Raw genomic sequence first — 17383 nt, 5'->3', positions numbered from 1 at the left:
GTTGGATGCACCTTGGCAGAGCAGACGTGGCAGAGAAGAAACCTGTTCCTAATTGTACTTCTATTTCAAGCTCAGCAGAACAAGAAGCGATCGCTAATCAAATGTTAATAAAGTGGAAGCAGGCTTTGGAGCTGGAAAAGTAATTTTCCTTGCTTGGAAAAATGACGAGTTGGTCACGTCAGCTGTTTTATCAGCTGCTCTAAACCCAAATTCTGCACTTCCCTGTGCTGCTTGCTTCAAGATGTCTCAGGTTTTGTACTGATGAAGCCAGACCCGACAGACCAAGCCTCAGGCAGTGCTGCCCTCCGGGCAGGGTGCTGCCCTCCGGGCAGGGTGGGCAAGGGAGGGTCGCAGGATGCCCTCCCCATCCTCCATACCATCCTGGGGCAATGGGTTCCAAAAGGGGTGAACTTCAGCTCTGAGATTATATCGTGGCTCTTCAACCATACAAATTATTTCGTCTTTACTTCTAGCACTCAAAATAGCATCTCCTGGAAGAGGAAAAATCCCTACCATGTATTACCCGGGGTCTACGGGCACAGCAGGACCCCTTTTGCTGCCTTCACAGGCTGCAGAGGAGATGCTCTCAGCTGCCAGTAAGTCAGATTTCTGGTCACTCTCCTGATAGCTTGAAGAAGTTGGTGACAACAATGAATTATTGGCCAAAGGGTGGCCCTACTTTATGGATCATCAGCTTAATTCTAGACTAGCTATCAAAACTGACAGTATCCCTATGGGTAAAGGAAGACAGATGAAGACCCCTAAGTGCTGGCAGTAATTAAAATGAGTCCGCACTGGACATTAAATCTCTTCAGGCAGCAGAAGGGGCTGCCAAGCCGTTATGAATAGCTCTGGGTCGGTGACAGCAGGCTGATGCCCAGGACAGGATGCTCTCCCGGACACGGAGGTTAAGCCCTGGCTGGCACGGCAGCAGGCAGAGGGACCAGCTCCTGCCCGCTGTCCCCCAGGCAGGGGAGGTGTCACTTCCTCGACCCGAACAAATGCTCATTCATCACAGGCCACATGTGAAAAAGAGATTACTCAAGGCTTTACGATCAGCTCATTCACCTTATATTCAGTTCCTTCCACTCCGCAGCTATTTATGGCTTGTTTTTGTGTGGCGGTAGGAAGGAACAGGACGATGTGGGTGCCAAGCAGGGCTGCAGCGTCCAGCCCAGCCTGCTGGGGAGCTCGGCAGTCCCCGTCTGCTTCTGGCTCATCCCCCGAGCCCGCATCAGTGTCAACACTGCAGAAATGCTACTTTTCCCTCTGTGAGCTACTACAGCTCCTTCTCCTCCTATGCATTTCTGAGACCAAAATATCACCAGTCCTTCAGCACCCCCTCCTACACACCACCATCCTCCTCCATCAAACACAGACATGCCTCACATTCCAAAACCCAACTATTATACCGATCATTGAACATGTAGTTGGACCAGGCAGTAGATAACTTCAGCAACTTGCTAGAGGCTGTCTGGACCTTTTCTTACCAGTATCAGACAGACTTCTATGAGCTACCACTTCTCTAGAAGTCAGGTACTGCAAACACCCCCTTCCAGCTCTTCTTCACTTTGCCTGGGCTTATCCGCAAGATTTCCTCAGTGTCAGTCTCTGTCATAGGGCCCAAAACTGCTCCGGATTTGATGCTGCTCATGCCAGAGCACCTCCTGAAGACACTTTGTTTGGTGCACAACCCAGGAAACCATTAGTGCTTACACCTGTACCTTGATAAAGGGGAGCAGAACACCACAGTAATCCTGTGGGTGGACCTTTATACCTGCATCAGGGAAAGAGCTGGTATATCAAGACCACTTGAACTTCCACACCGCCTGGAAGAATGAAACAAGGAAAGTAAGTCACCAAGAAAGCTGTCCCCACCAGGCAGATAACCACCCATACCTGTCAAGGGCAGAAAAGGCATTGCAAAGATGCTCCCTTCTTTGCTACCTGCAAGGGCTGTCTGCCTAAATCCGTTCCCACACTCGGTTCTTCACCGGCGTCGTATCCCTGTTCTTTCTCCCCACAAAGTTTCTGTCTCCTCTAAGCAGTCCCAGCTGCCTTCCCCTCTCCTTTACACCCACTCTGCATCACTAGACAGGAGAACCTGGACCAATTTCTCCACCTGCCAAGCAGCCACCCCTCAGGGGGTTGGCAACTGTGCGAAGGAGGGGTGTGGGAGCCTACATGGGCTGGGACTCATCACCGCTATTATCCATATTTTCCATATTTTGTTTAGTTACATTGGAGCAGAACCCCACTCTGCCGTCCAAACACCACTCAGGAAGGCCCAAAGTGCACATCACCAGAAGATAAAACATGAGAAAACAGGCAAAGCAGGGGCACAAGAAACAAGAAGACAATAGAGGTGGAGGTGGAGCAATCAGCCACCTCATCGCCATCACGTCCTTCAGACACCTGGGTGGAGATGGCCTGGAAGGAAGGTGCCCTAGATGCAAGAGCAACTAGGAGGACCAGCAGATATCATAACACCTTAAGCCATCCGCTAAAAAAGTCCCACATTTCCACAGAGGGGGACCAGTGTGTCCAAGGCAGGGCACGCAGCAGCAAGTGGGTCCCCGCTGTCCTCTCGCTGTCCCCTGGCCAGCTCAGCCCAGCGAGAGGGAGATTTCCCGACTTCCTCTTGGCTCAGGCTCTGGCACATGTGGCCACTCACCGGCTGTGAGCAACGTCTGCTGGGGCTGCCTGTGAGACAAACATCTCGTCCTTGGCACCAGGTAAGAAACAGAGAGCTGAAAGCTGTGCCGGAAGGATTTTTTTTTACCTCCTCCTCCTTCTGCCACATAAATGAGAAGCAAATCTCTCTCTGTCCCAGCCACTTCTCTTTTTCTCTTCAAGCTCCCAGCAGAGAGGGGCTTCTCAAATCATGTATTTCTGTGCACGATGTTGTCTTAGACAGAGGTTTCTGCCAGAACAGCAGCCCATCTCCCCCTGGCCGCACCCTGCCCTCCCAGGGGCTGCTCTTTCTAGCTTAACTTTTGCATTCACTTCACCCCGAGGCACTGGAAGCCCAAAAAGCAACAAGTAGCAGCTCTGCTGAATGTCCCCAGATCCACAGAGCTTTCACAGGGCACTAAACAACTGCCTCATAAGCCAGTTACCTCCTGCTAGAAAACTCCAGTGCAGGGCTAATTAACAAAAAGTGGATTTCCACAGAGACTTAAATCAGGAAGGAGGAGGGAGATGCCATGGCAAACACCCCCTAGACCTGTTAGCTGGGGAGGAGCGAGCAGCCGATTGACCCTCCCTGGGGACACGCTGGCCACCACACCAGGGCAGGTTGTGCCTAGCTGAGCCCTGGACATGCCCAAGAGCTGGGGAGGTTTGGTGGCCTCCAGCCTGCCATGGCCACCTCTGCCACCCAACAGCCACCGCTCTGTCCTGCATGGAGAGCGGAGCAGGGGTCCGCAGGTGGGATGGAGCTGGTGCTGCTGGGGAAGGCACCCTGCTGGATCAGGGAGCCGAGCCTCAGCCCTGCTGCCACAAGTATTTATGCACTTCACGTTAAACAGGCTTTCGACTGAGACAAACCAGACCAGAAGTAATCCCAGGAATGGGGTCTCTCCAGCCTCCGTGGTCCTTAATTAATGGCTGATGGCTGGGCAGGCTCCTGGGCAAGGTCACAGCTTTCCTCTGTATTCAGAGCATGGCTGCAGCTTGCTAAAACACGAAGAGAAGAAAAATTAACTTCATGGACACAGCTTTTCTAGTGTCAATAGCGGCACCTGCCTCCTAGCACAGGTCTACAAACAGGCTGAGGAAACATCCAGGCTCCAGCACAGGCACTGCTGATACACTGGGGTGCAACCCATCACCGATACCAAATGCATCCAACAGAAACAGACCCTGCAAGGCTCGGGCCTCCAGAGCTGCAGGCAAGAGGAGCCCTACCCGGGGTGGTTCTCCCACACAGATGCACAGGCAGCAGCTGAAGCAACTCAGCATTTAAATTATGTTCAAAGCTGGTGACTTTATACCCTCCCCCAGCAAGACCCAACACTCACAGAGGAAGCCCTGAAATACACCTACATGAGTCTCTCCCTCAGCATTTAGGAGCGTATGTGCTACACAAAAAGGTCAGTAAACTCCTTCCTCCCCGGTAGGCAGCAGGCATGTGAGAGGTCCTGCCAAAAATAAAAAGGAACTTCCTGCCCACCATGACAAATCTTGAGGGCTCAGACACCCATCCTCAGCCAGCTGCCTCAGCTCCCCCCGACCACACTTCTCAGAACAGCATCCTCTTACATGTGTTCTCAGAAAGGCCAGCCAAGCACATTTGCTTCTTTTAAATACCATTCCCTTGCAATACAGTCGAGCGAGGCCATAGGCATTAAATATCGCTGCAACCTAAACTTCCCCGTTTGCTCTCAGGCTTTTAGGTGCTGCACAGGACATCTCTCACAGCACATGCTCCAACAGCAAGAGCGCTAAAATACAACCTGGCCTTTGCAGTTAGTTACATGTCAAAACCCAGCTAAGAAGTTTAACAAGCAACAGCGTTAACTGGGAGTCCTCCTGAGCTCTGAGGTTATTTACACCTGCCCCAACACAGACAGGTCAAAGCTGACTGGGGACAGGGTTTGCCAGCATAGAGACCTGCCTAATTACAAACATCTGCTTCATCAGCAGGTATAACAAAAGGAGAAAGATTACAAATTATTCATTACCTAAAATGCACAAAACCTCTTGCTCTTTCTGACACTGGCACAGCCTGGATGAAAACCACAGCGGGCTGTGCCAGCCACCACCTCTGTGGAGGTGGGACAGAGCATCAGGAGAGGTCCCAGGAGCCACTTCAGCTTCTTACCAAGCCAAGACAGTGCTTTAAAAAACAGACATTTCGAACTCCGAGCAGAATTGCTGGGCGGGTGTAGGTCTGATGCCTCTTCTGCTTCAGACCAGGAAAGCTCTGGTGACATTTATTACAAGAACGAAGCTGTTGAGACCAGCAGACGAACTGCTTCAGCCATTTAACACCTTTCTGCGCACGGTAGCAAGACACCTTACGCTGCCCTTTCTATCAAATGAATACCAAATCAGTGAGTGTTTTCAGTTCCTTTGATACAAGATACACAGAAACCCACAGCAGGCTGAGCAGGAAGGATGCGGAAGGACTCCTCCACTACCCATGCCTTCTGGTGTTGTGGACCAGATACACATTAACACCTCTGGGAGAAAAAAAATGCCCTATGTGCCTTGTTCCCACCGCGGACAGAGTGGTTTGGTGAAGAAGCAGAATTGCACTGGGGAAATCCCCAGCTCCGACCTTCCCAGCGCCCGGAGCAGCTAGGGATGGAGCGGGAATCGCACAGGCATCCCGGCTCACAGCAATGCCACCTGCACACCGTGATGGCGCAACACGAGCAGAGCCGGGGTGCAGAGCGGACTGGCCCTCCCTGACCAGCCTCTACTCTACCTCTACAGCCCTGCTTTTCCCTCCTTCCCCTGAGAACATCGCTATTAAGTAGCTACACGCCATCAAACTAGAATCAAAAGTAACGTTATTGTTAAGGAGCCTTTTTCTTGGGAACAAAAGCAATCAGATTTGTTCTGCAGCCAAGAAGACCAGAGGTTACCTTCTAGGCCTGCTCTGGACGATGAAGATTAGCTCCCTGAATCCCAGTCCCATCTCACTCTGGACCACACTTTAAATATCTGGACATTAAGGAAAATTTTGGAGAAAAACATAAATGAGAAACATACCAATCACCCCACTAATGCCAGAGACGGCTGCCTGCTTTGTTACTGGGACCATCGGGGAGGACACCTACTCAGACATCTACTGATTAAATAACCAGCTTGAGTCACAGCACAAACAAGGCAACACTCCATACAATTAACAGGCCCAGAATAACTGTAACTAACTGTTAATTTGGTATCAACAGCTCCACTTACACCATGTTTTGCTGCACAAGGATTTCTTCCAGGTTTGTTTCCTCCACAACAGGACAAACTCCAGAGCTGGTACAGGATATCTGGTGTTTGTTTTAAAGCACTGCTGTGCATCAGCTGCATGTTTTGGACACAAAAGCAAATGAATTCCCTTTAAAGGTATTTTTTTTCCAGCTGGTTTCCACAGCATTGTTTGGAGGCTGGTCCCTGCAGGACACGCCTGAGGCACCTGCCTCCCAACTGGAGCTGAAGCCATCGGGGCAAAGTTGAATCCTTTCTTGTGCGTAAGATCACGGCAACCAGGGAATTTCAGGGAAGGAGAGTGATAAAACGCTATTTATGTTACCCGACGGTTAGAAAGCCTAACAATAAACTAGTGTGGAAACCAGCCAAAACTGCCACCCATCCAAGCTCAGCCCCTGCTTCCCCATCTTGCTGAGAACAGGGAAAGCTTTGCTGATCTTATAGTCTCAATTAAGTTAAACATCTATTCAAATATGAGATAACTGGTGAAACACCATGGTTGAATAAAGGGACCCTCAGAAAGGTAAGTGGGATTAGCAAAAAGGAAGTACAGGTGAGACATTCCTTTTTCATACCAATAAAGGAGACACATGGCTTCGTGCAGGAACCTACCTTTCCCAGTCCTCTTCCACGTGTTCCTGAAATTGCCAGGGGAAGGACAAAGCAGGAAAAACAAGGAAATACTGAATCTCGTTTCAAAAAGAGACAGTTTTGCAGACCCATTATTTACCAAAAAAGAGACACATGAGGATGGACCAAAGGACTTGTGTGCTCTGAGAAACATCTTACAATCAATTATTTTCTCCAAAAACTGGCTGATATGAGAACTTGGATTACCGATGGGCATTTTGACACTACCTTCAATAAAAACAACTGGTCGGTAAGATCCAGCACTCTTAGCTGGGTTTACACAGCACGCAGGAGATGCTCAGTCCCTCAGCACAACTCCAAGTTTCGGTGTCACTGAACAGTACCAGAAATGTGTCTATTTATCACCCCTTCCTTACTGAAAATGGGAAATACCTCACATTCCACAGCAAACATAACTGCATGAGCAGTAAAAGCATGGGGCTTAACAGTGCACCCCTTACTTTCCTCTCTGTCATGCAAGACCAGAGGTAAAACAGGCAAGAAACTTCAGGCAAACACAGCCCAGATTACGTGTCTGTTTAAAAACACACATGCAAACACACCAGGTCAAATTAATCTCAGGCTGTTAAAGAAAACCCATTTAGGGTGACCTACAGGTACAGTGTTCCCACAATAAACCCGATAAAGCCCGGACGTTTGCAGATAGGGTCCCAATGGGCAATCGCTGGCATGGGCAAACACCGACTCTTACTAAGATGGGAAGGAGGGGAAGAAAGGGTTTGGGTTTAAAAAGCAACCCGACAGTCAGATAAGTTCAAATTTAATTATGGTCTCGTTACAGAGGGTCACACTTCCCCTGATTTAACTGGCCTGGCAAAATCCTGTAATTGCCACTTGCATACGGAGTCAGGGAGCATTTACCCAGCATGTTAATGAGAGCTGAGGAACAGCTCAAAAGGATGATGGAGTTAGGCTTTAAATACCAGGCCTAGACTTGGTGGAGCTATAGATTATTTTGTGTAGTAAAAGAGGAATTAGCTGATCCATTCCAAAATGCATTTATCATGAAAATAAAAATCTTCTGTCATTTTATTTAATAGCCTTAGTAAGAAATAATTGCAATGTCTGGTGTTCAACAACATGTGGTTTTAATATTTTAATTGTTACAAACTGTTTAATAATGTTGAACAAAAGACATGTCCAAGTAATTATTGTGTTTATTAACATTTCTTTTGAGGACCTGATAAATTATATTACACATATACAGCACTTCAGACATTGTAGTGTTAACTTATTAAATCGAAAAGTGGAAAATTAGCCAAAAGCAACTTGTTTTGGTGCAACTTAAATATTGTACTTTCAACTGATAGGCGTTGTGCATCACATTATTTAACAATCTGGCAGTTTGTGCATTTTTCTAATTATTATGCTGCTTCATCTAGCCGGGGAATTAAAATACAGTGGGAATAATAAGCCTCACAAAGGCCACAGAGAGATGTAATTCCACCAAACCCGGGAAAGTCACGGATTTTTCTGAAGGGGAAATATATTCCTCGAAATTCCTCAGCTCCCCAGGGTCTCCCATAATAAACTCAGTCATTTTCCCTGCTTGGAGTCACTGGGGACAGGGCCTGGTGAGGGGCCCCTGGGGCTCCCCATCTCCCCCAGGAGCACCCGCAGCCGCCTCGTGCATGGCGAGCAATCATGGCCCTGTCCCCACGGCCCACTTGCAGGGTCCTCGTGTGCCCCAAGCGGCATCAGGGTCCAACCCTTAGCCATCCCAAGCATCGTCCCCTCCCAGGGTGGGTTAAACCCCCTTCGCTAGTCCCTGATGCTCTGCCATACTCTGTATTTTCAGCAAAGGGGTTGAGAGAGACTCAGGCCCAAGGGCATTGCGCTGTTCCCAGGCCCATTTTGTTTATATTTGATTCAATCAAGTTGTGGCCTTTTGGCCTCTTTCCAAATTAACTTCTGGGTGACCTCTGCCGTGCCCTCTCCCAGCAGCCAGGCCGCAGGGAAACAGCCCATTAAACCTACAAACAAATATAGGACATATTGGTTGATCAACCCAGCTTCAAACACGGGAATTTAAATGCTGGGACATGCTCTTTTTTTGCACACTTCAAGTCTATTTTGTCTTCGGTCATTCGCACCTCTGGCCCTCCTTTTTTTCCCTCCTCCTTGCTCCAGTTCTGTGTTTTACTGACTTGTAAGACTTCTAAATATTGTTCTCATGCTCCTGTAAACCCCATGAAGAGCCACACAAGGCCCTCTCACATGGGGCTCACTGTAGGACCTGGGTCTTTACACCAAGCACGAGAAGAAAGATGGTGAGATCCTGCTTGGGGGAACAGCTGTGATACTCGAAGAAATTGTGTGTTCCCCTTATTTCCAAGGAAATAAATCAAAGCGAGTTTCTCAGGGTCTGTAGAAGCATATTGCCTGGATTTCGATCCCCAAAGGGTTGTTTCTTTTTTTTCAAGAGCTTACATGGTAGTTAGATTTCTGGCTAGAGAACATGCAATATGATAAAAACACAGTCCCTATATGGGGCAATAAATTACAGACTGTTTGATGTGGAAACCAAAGAACTGTCAAACTCCAGTATATCTGAACTATTCTAAATGAGCCCTTAACTTCAGTGTCTGGAAATGTACAATATGTTTCCAGGCCCCTCAATCCTGTAAAGACACATCTCCCTCAGTTAAGTTTCCTTTTATGGGTTTTATTCTTCATTTTTTGGTGGTTTTTTTCACTCCTTTTCTTCTAAAATGGTGCTCTTCCTCCTAGAGATGGTCCTATGATAAACACCAGGATTTATCTAAGCATAAAAAGGGATCGGAACTGGGCATGAGCTTAAACAGGTGAGTAATTGCAATGGTGTCACAGCCCTGTAGGCACTGCAGAGAGCACACAAGTCAGCTGGGGACAGACAGGGACAGGAGGAAGGACTAAAAGTGCCACACTGGCCAATCCAGTACCCACAGTCTCCATCCCTGCTGCATCCTCGCGTCGGCATCACTCAGGTCAACTCTCTGGAGCCTTTCTTGGAAGAGGGTTCAATAGGAGGTCACCAGTGTGGCACAGTGCCCAGGACATGGGACATCATGGCTCCCACCGCCGTGCATATCTGTTAAAACTTGAATCTCATCCCCCTCTGTCAGCCATCCAAACATCCCCATAGGGGAAGAAAAACTGAGTGACCAGAGAAACAGCTCACCTTGCACACCTCTTTTTGCCTAGGGATGCTATCATGTCACAAAAAAACTGAGCAAGACCTCATGCTGACACAGAATAACCTTTTAATTTCAATCTAGTTTCACATGTGGGATGAGTGAAAACCCTTCTAGCTAGAAACAGACCCCATCCACTCTGGGAAATAAAAGTTAGGAACCAGTTCCAACTCATTTTCCTAAAGGTGACCCTTGGCCTCCCAGCTGAGATAACAATGCTAATATTTATGGATGGGCTGTTCATGCCTCTGGGCACACAGCAAAAATAACTCAAATCAAGACTTGGAAGACATCTAACAGAATTGAAAAAAAAAGAAATCATTACTTTCAATATGGCAATAATAAACCATCTCGCCCACCAATGCACAAAAAATAGCACCTCCCACAATCAGATGTTCAGGTGAAATAAAAATGGTGCAGGGTCTTGGTGTGATGAGTCGGCACCACCAAGGGGGACTCACGTGGAAAGGACAGACTTGACACAGCAACTAGTCAGGCAGTGAGCTTGATTCATTTAGTTATTTTAGCTTGATAAAAGGTGCTTGAACCAAACTAATACAATCTGGCAAACTTTTATTTCCCCTTCTCTCTGGGTTAGGTTTTCTATACTCCTTTCGGTCCCTCTGGATTTTGTTCTAATGCATAAAAAACATTCTCATTTCAAGTTGCAAAAGTTCAATGAGAATTTCTCATTTATATGTGCATTTTCCCAGATTCAGTTTGAGAAGACACGAACTAATGAGCGAGCACGATTTCCGCACACAACACATTTGCCAAACCCAAGCAAGCTCAAAAATGTGGCATATTGCTGAAAGGGCACACATTTTTCAGCAGCATGAGCAGCCTGGAATAAATCGAAGCCAAGTCGTCAGCAAATTACAGACATTAAGCAAAAAATCTACTAGTAGAAGCTGTGGAAGTCTACAAAAATTGCACCAACTAGCATGGCTGCTGACTCTACCCATATCCCTGAAATCTAAGCTGCATCTTCAACACAACAAACAGGGAGGAATTCATCATATGGTACTAGATTCACAGTTTACTGGTAGAATCCAGTTTACAGCTATGAAAACTACAAACACTTGAAAAGATGCTCTTTTCTCCAAAAGATTCTGGAGACTTGAAAACCTTTAAAATCCACTGTTGGCTTCAGCTTGGCGGATACAGAGGTTTTCACCCCTCCCCAGCTCAGGAGTCCCCACCGCTTCCCAGATCTGAAGCCAACACCTGAAAAACACAACTGTAATTCATCCAGAGCCGCTCCTTCCACATTTCCTACTCTTCAGTATTCAAGATGCCTTCCAGATGTGAAGGAGAGCGCAAAACTTCAGTAGGCCAAGAAAAGAAGTGTGATGGTGAGCTCTGACACCTCAAATCCCAAATTTAAGTCTCCACAGTTACTTTCCCGGTATATAAGCCACTTAGCAGAGACTACAGACCCTCTGCAGGAACACCTAGGTTCATAACTAATTTTCACAAATCACTTCCCATTTTCTCCTGATTTTATCCTCTATTCCCTTCTTTCTCAAACACAACTTTACAAGAGAGTTTGATTATTTTTTTTTCAGACTCTTATGCTGTTTAAATCAAAACAACTCACCTGCCGCCCATAACACCTTCCAATCTCATCCTGCACGCCAAGGAGGGGACGCACTGTAAGAGATCACGACCCAGCTGACCATATTCACCCCTTATCACTATTTTTCTCAGAGCAGCAGCTGACAAAGACTCTCTGCTGCTGCAAACAGCTGAGTTCAGCCTGGCAATGTTTACCCAGGGTCTGTCATTCCACGGATCTCTGTTCCTCAGCAGCCTGATCTGTTCAGCAAAGACCTAACTTGACCCAATCTGGCAGCCAGCATTTCACAACCACTTTATGTCAGCAGTTTCAAGTACACTAATAACCATGTTTTGTTCGGTGCGACTTTCTCACTGTGAACGGCAAAATATCATTATCACCTGCAGGTTGAAGCCTGCCCTCTACTCCATTTAATAGGGAGCTGATTATGCTTTTTTTTTTTTCCCCCTCCTTTTAGTAATTATGGGTTGTTGGCAGATGGCTCAGCGAGGCACATAGGAAGGCAGCGCGGGCTGTGCTGCCACTGCCCACATTGGCTCCTGCATGTTGGGGTGCTCCCAGGGACCCCAAATCCCTCGCTGCATCCCGGTCCCAGAGAGCAGCTAATGAGGCATGCCTGCATCAGAGGGCGCAGGGTTCAAACCGGGAACGGCTATGAAAACAGCCCCTGTCAGCCTCAGAAGCAGGAAAGCAGAGGTTAGCAGAAAAGTCGCAAAGCCAGCAACTCCAGACAGAGCAGCCCTCGCAGCCCACCCAGCCAGCAAGCAAAGCTGGGCTTAACCCCAGGGAACACGCCACTGCCCAAAGCCTCGTGCCACAGTGATGCTGAACAATGTCCCCACAAGTAAGAGCTCTCTCAGAAGGGACTGGATAACTCAGCCATATTAACAAACGGCATCACCGCTCGAGTGTTTGCCCTGTGAGGTCCCAATGCTGGAAAGTACAAAGGTCCAAGCTATCAGCCTCCTGAAAAACATCCCCTCTATGAGTTACTCAGTCACAGAGAGGAGGGCAGAGTCCAGAGCCCAGCCTGGGCAGCTCGAGGCAGTGCTGCAGAAGAGCTCTGGGACATGAACAAGCTGAACGCTGTACAGAGGTGCCATCTAATCTGTTGGGAGCAGTGGGGCTTGTTCACAAACCTAATCTGGCCTGGCATGATGGGTAGAGACAAGATACTGCTTGTCCCAGCAGTGATGCCAGGTCTGAGACCGTGGGAAGGACACTCCCTCCCCAGCAGAAAGGGTCTCACCCAGCCCTGCCACTTCCCCGTACAATGGTAACTTGCCACAGCAGAGACTGGCAGTGGATGCCCAGTGAGATACAGCAAAGAAACAAGTGATGCTTCTTTTCCAGCCATGAGCAATGCCAAAGGGGACTCATCTGACAAGAGTGGACGCCAGGCTGTACAAGCACCTCAGCTCGGTGGCAAGTACAGCAGCCCCATCTTTCCTGTCCTCCCTTGTTGTGGGGCTGGATGCTCAGCAGAATTGTACCGCAGGGACACACCCATGCACCCGCAGGCCAACAGGCACGAACCACGACCCGCCACACGTGCCCTGCGAGGTCGGTTCTGCACAGGGCTGAGGCGGCACCGGCTCCACACGCAGCTGCTGCAGACGGAGCTGCCCCGGGTTGTCTGGCTGAGCCCAGAGAAAGTGCAGACTGATTTGGAAACCGCTCACTCTGGAGCCATCCCCGCTGGCACGTCTGCAACCAACCTGGTTGATGTGTTTCAGCTTGTCAATAATCTGGCTGATCACTGGCTCGGGACCTTTTATCTTCAGCTCGTGGTTGCCAGGCTGAGCTTTTGCTCCGTTCCTTGTCATTTGAGGACTGTACCTGTGAGAATGAGAACAGAGGAGACCACAATGTGATGGGCTAATATGGAGATCTTTAAAGTTCAGTACAAACCAAAGAAATTCCAAGATAAGCACCAGCCCCTTCCAAAACAGAGAGAGCAAAACAGTTAACAACGACAAAGAAAAGGCAGAAGATTCCCATCAATATTTCTGCTCTGCCTTTGCAAAGCAGCAAGATGATGTACTTGTATCACTTGAGGACAATGAAGTCCTTTCCAGTCCATTAGTAACCAAGGAAGATGTTAAACAGTATACAACAGGGATAAATATTTTCACATACCTTGCACCCAAGAGTCCTAAAAAAAGCTGTCTCAGAAATTCTGGCTTGCTCATGTTTGTTTAAAATAAATCTTGGCAGACCACAGAGACTCCAGTACAAGAGCAGTAGTGTTGTGCCCACAGCCAAAAAAAATGAGTGGGATGACCCAGTTAACTGCAAGCTGATTAGCATAACATCAACCTCCTTGCAAAATAATTACTGTCACTGATGTGTGATTTCAATAATGAAGAATTAAAGCATCGGAATATAATTAATGCTGTCAACATTGCTAATGGAAAATAGGTGTTGTCAAACAATCCTGATTTTAGTCTTTGATGAGATCCAGCCTTAGGGATCAAAGTAACTGCTTAGACAGAGCATACCCTGACTTTGGTATGGTGCTGGGCTCTGCACCATGCAATATCTCAATTCACACAGCTATCATGCAAGTCAGTAAAGCACCTGTAAAGCAGATAAAGAGCTGGCAGATGCAGCTCTCCACAGGGACCCTCCCTGAGCTGCCAGGCCAGCTCTGCACAGGAGTGCGGCCAAGCTTGCACTCAGCTTTTTCACCAGGGATTAGGAAATAAATATAAAACCACCACTGCAAAATTTGTGCAATGGCAAAGTTTATCAGAGCGATAAACATGAGGAGGGACAGATGTTGAGCCTAGCTGGATGACCACGTGCCTGCCTTTGGAGGAACGCATTTCTACCCTCAGTACCTGGGTAACAGCTCATGATGCTCAGGATGCGAGATAAATGCATCTGCACCAACCACAAACTCGGCTTCAGGACCAGAACAAGCGGCCGCCACCACTGACTGCGGGTGGCCACGGCAGTGGCACAGAGCACACTGGTGCCTTCTCGAGCTGTGGGTTGTTGGTATCCATCACAGGCCTGGTGATAGGCCACTGTACAAGCACAAAGCAAATCCTCATCTCCAAGGGCTGACGGCCCAAGCATGCACTGCCAAACCCCAGCACAGTCTACGAGATCACAGAGATAACATCGAGCATCAGTCTGCTTTACTCAACGTCTGTTTTTCTGGTGCCATGGGTAAACACCATGAATATTCCTGTGATCCATCTCCTACACATCACGTCCTTATCCAACTCCCAGCACCAGCCCTGGCGACTGCCTCCCCATCTGCCAGCTCTCCTGCCCACTAACCCTTCACCCCTGTGTTGCTGGGTGAGTTTGGGTGATGACAAAGCGTATTTCACAGAGGCTTTGGGGAAGAAGTGGAACTTCAGCAGGGATTAAAAGAAAGGGAAGGAGACGGGAGGGATGGTGCTTCTGGCTCAGGGAGGATGTTCTGCTGGGGGAGAAAGCAAGAAGCACCAGGACAATCAGCCACAACAGTTGTTGGGGCACACAGAGGATTTTGGGGACACACAGGGGTTGGCTTGACTTAAACTTTAAATGAGGAATGAGACTGACTCAGATGCGAGGATACAAAGGTAACTTCAGATTTATACTGGTGCAGCAGGAATCCACTCCCAGCCTCAAATATTCACATCATTTACAACATAGCACTGAGGCTGATTTTCACTCCAAGGCTTTTTCAGAGCAGAAGATAGATGTACAGGAGCATTCTGCATCCCCAGCCAGGTCCACAGCACTGGGCACCCCCCATTCACATCTAGGCTGGGAGCTGACCACCCTACAAGATGTTTCACTGAAAGAGATGACAGCCAAAGCAGAATGGGAGAAAGGAGGCATTTGTGTCTCTAACAGAGGAGCACACGCCTGTGGATATTCCTGTTTCTAGACATAAACATCTTGTCCAGGTACAGAAGAAGCATCGCTGCAAAGCAGAGACATCAGGTTGGGTCTCCCAAGCCCCACTAGCTCCTCCACACTGGGGCAGCACAGTCAGTCCACCCCACAGCGCTTCACCTGCGGCGCGGTGCTGCTCCGCCATACCGTACCGACTCCAACAGCTCTGCTCTCCACCCAGGCACCCCTCCCCACGCTGGGGCCTCCAGCTAGGGCTCAACATTTTGCACAAAACACACTTTTAAAAATTCATTTATTTTTAATAGTTGCATTGTCCTGGGAAGTATAAACCACAGCCACACTCAAGATGTAATAGCTCCCAGCTCAGAAAAGAGCGTACACGTGCGGAGGCTTGCTGTCGGCTGAGAGCTAAGTGACCGGTAGAAGCGGGGCCAGAGAGTGCCAGGCTTGGATCCCAGCCTGTAGCAGCCCATGCTCAGAAGAAGGTGGTGGCTTCCCAGAGCAGGCGGCCGGTAGGACCGCAAGCTCCGAGCACCATCTCGTGGGAAGATGCTGCTGCCGCAAGCACAGACTTGCCCAGCTCTGCGAACACTCTTGGCTTTAACTTTGTGCAGGGGAATAAGGCATCAGGAACCGTGAACCATTAAACCTGCTGCTGATTTGTCACACAGTCACTTAATGCCACCATGTCAACCTGACAAACACATCTGGCGACCGAACATAAACATCCAAAGGACACATGACTTTTTATATGCCAAAGAAATTACCATTTTTGGTGTCACTATAAATTTAATTTAAAACACTGATGGAACTTTAAAGTACATTGCTGAAAAGTCTCCTGTGGTTTGAGAGATTTAACTAGCAGAATAAATCTCCCCCAGGTTTTAGTAAAAGCAGAACCAAAGCCCTTTTTGGTGCATACCTAAATTAATACAATCTCTCCCCTAAACAGTTTTATACATAGAAACTCAATAGCTTGGGTTTGAGTGGGCGAAACTCCTGAAATCCCCATGGCTATGAGAGGAATTCTTCAGCCTACACAATGTCGTACAGGAGGAAGGCTCACAGCTACGGCAAGTCACCGTAACTACGTGTTCGAAGACTGAAATTGTTCTCAAGAAGGCTCTGCTGGGGTGGCCAGGACCTCAGATCACCCTCCCTGGAGGAACAAGTCTACCAGAGAAGGAAGCAAACCCGAGAGCGTTTGCAGAGGGATCTCTCCCTAAAACAGTGATCCTGGGAAAGCAGAGTGTCACTGCCTGGTGCTTCCCCATCTGGCCAGTTACAAGGGTACATAATAAGCCCCAAATGAGCCATTTGCATCATTACACAAGTCATTTGAAGCAGCATGGCAGTGAGATCTGCAAGCTGCACATCCTGCAGCATGACTCACAAAGAAACAGAGACATGGGAACACGCTACAGCCAAAGAGCCAGAGACAAGCTCCCGCACAGCTTAAGTGCTTCAGGATATGCCCCTGCATGGCCAAGCTGAGACCTCCTGGTGCCCTTGGGGACAAGGGGGACACCAGCTCCCCCCTCAGCTGTGCCCCTCTCTGCCCCTGGCACACACTCAGGCATGTGGGATGCAGCCAAACAAAGGGTTAAAGACTCTGAAATGTAGCTTCAGTGAGAGACCGACATTCCTGAAATGCCAGAAAAGCTGGAAAAGGCAGCTGGCACCCCTCCCTGCAGCCTGGGCCAGGCAGTCAGACCTTAATATGGTAGAGAGATGCGCCTTTGCAGACCCCAACAAGCTGGAGGACACAGGGTCTCCAAGCGGTGCCCATGCAGGCTCCCCTGTGTCCCACCGAGCTGCTGCAGGGCCGGTGGGCTTGCAGGTCTCATTACAAAACAAAGGCAAAGCATCACCTTCCTCCCACGTTCTGCAGCCGCAAAGGAAAAATCTCAGAGCCATCTTGGGCTGCTTTCAACATACGCCGATAAAAGAGTGCCTTCTGCAGGACACTTGTGCCACTCCATACAACCCATCACATACCTCTGCCATGGTGATACTGGCATGGAACAGCAAATATGCACAGTGGTTAAAGTCCACCCCATGGTTCCAGAGGCTCCCTGTGCCAAGGGGATATCAGTGTTGCAACATGAGCACGGTCTGGCTTCCACTTCATAAGCAAAGCCCAAAATACTTTCCTCTTTGACGTGTCTTGACGTCAGTCAGTAGC

General features: G+C 48.6%; 1 protein-coding gene across 1 annotated transcript in view; it reads right to left on the bottom strand.

Annotated features, from left to right (window-relative positions):
• The window catches only part of GPC3 (glypican 3), a gene marked incomplete at both ends in the record, with an annotated part of 149630 nt that overhangs the window by 32058 nt on the left and 100189 nt on the right, over positions 1-17383 (bottom strand). The window contains one exon of the mRNA XM_080352559.1: positions 13056-13176. Coding sequence (XP_080208685.1) covers positions 13056-13176 — 121 coding nt within the window. The remainder of the gene's footprint in view (positions 1-13055; positions 13177-17383) is intronic.

Source organism: Nesoenas mayeri, assembly GCF_963082525.1.
Source record: "Nesoenas mayeri genome assembly, chromosome: 13".
Lineage (NCBI taxonomy): Eukaryota > Metazoa > Chordata > Aves > Columbiformes > Columbidae > Nesoenas > Nesoenas mayeri.
The sequence above is the reverse complement of the archived record's forward strand: the minus strand, read 5'-3'. Positions and strand labels throughout refer to the sequence as shown.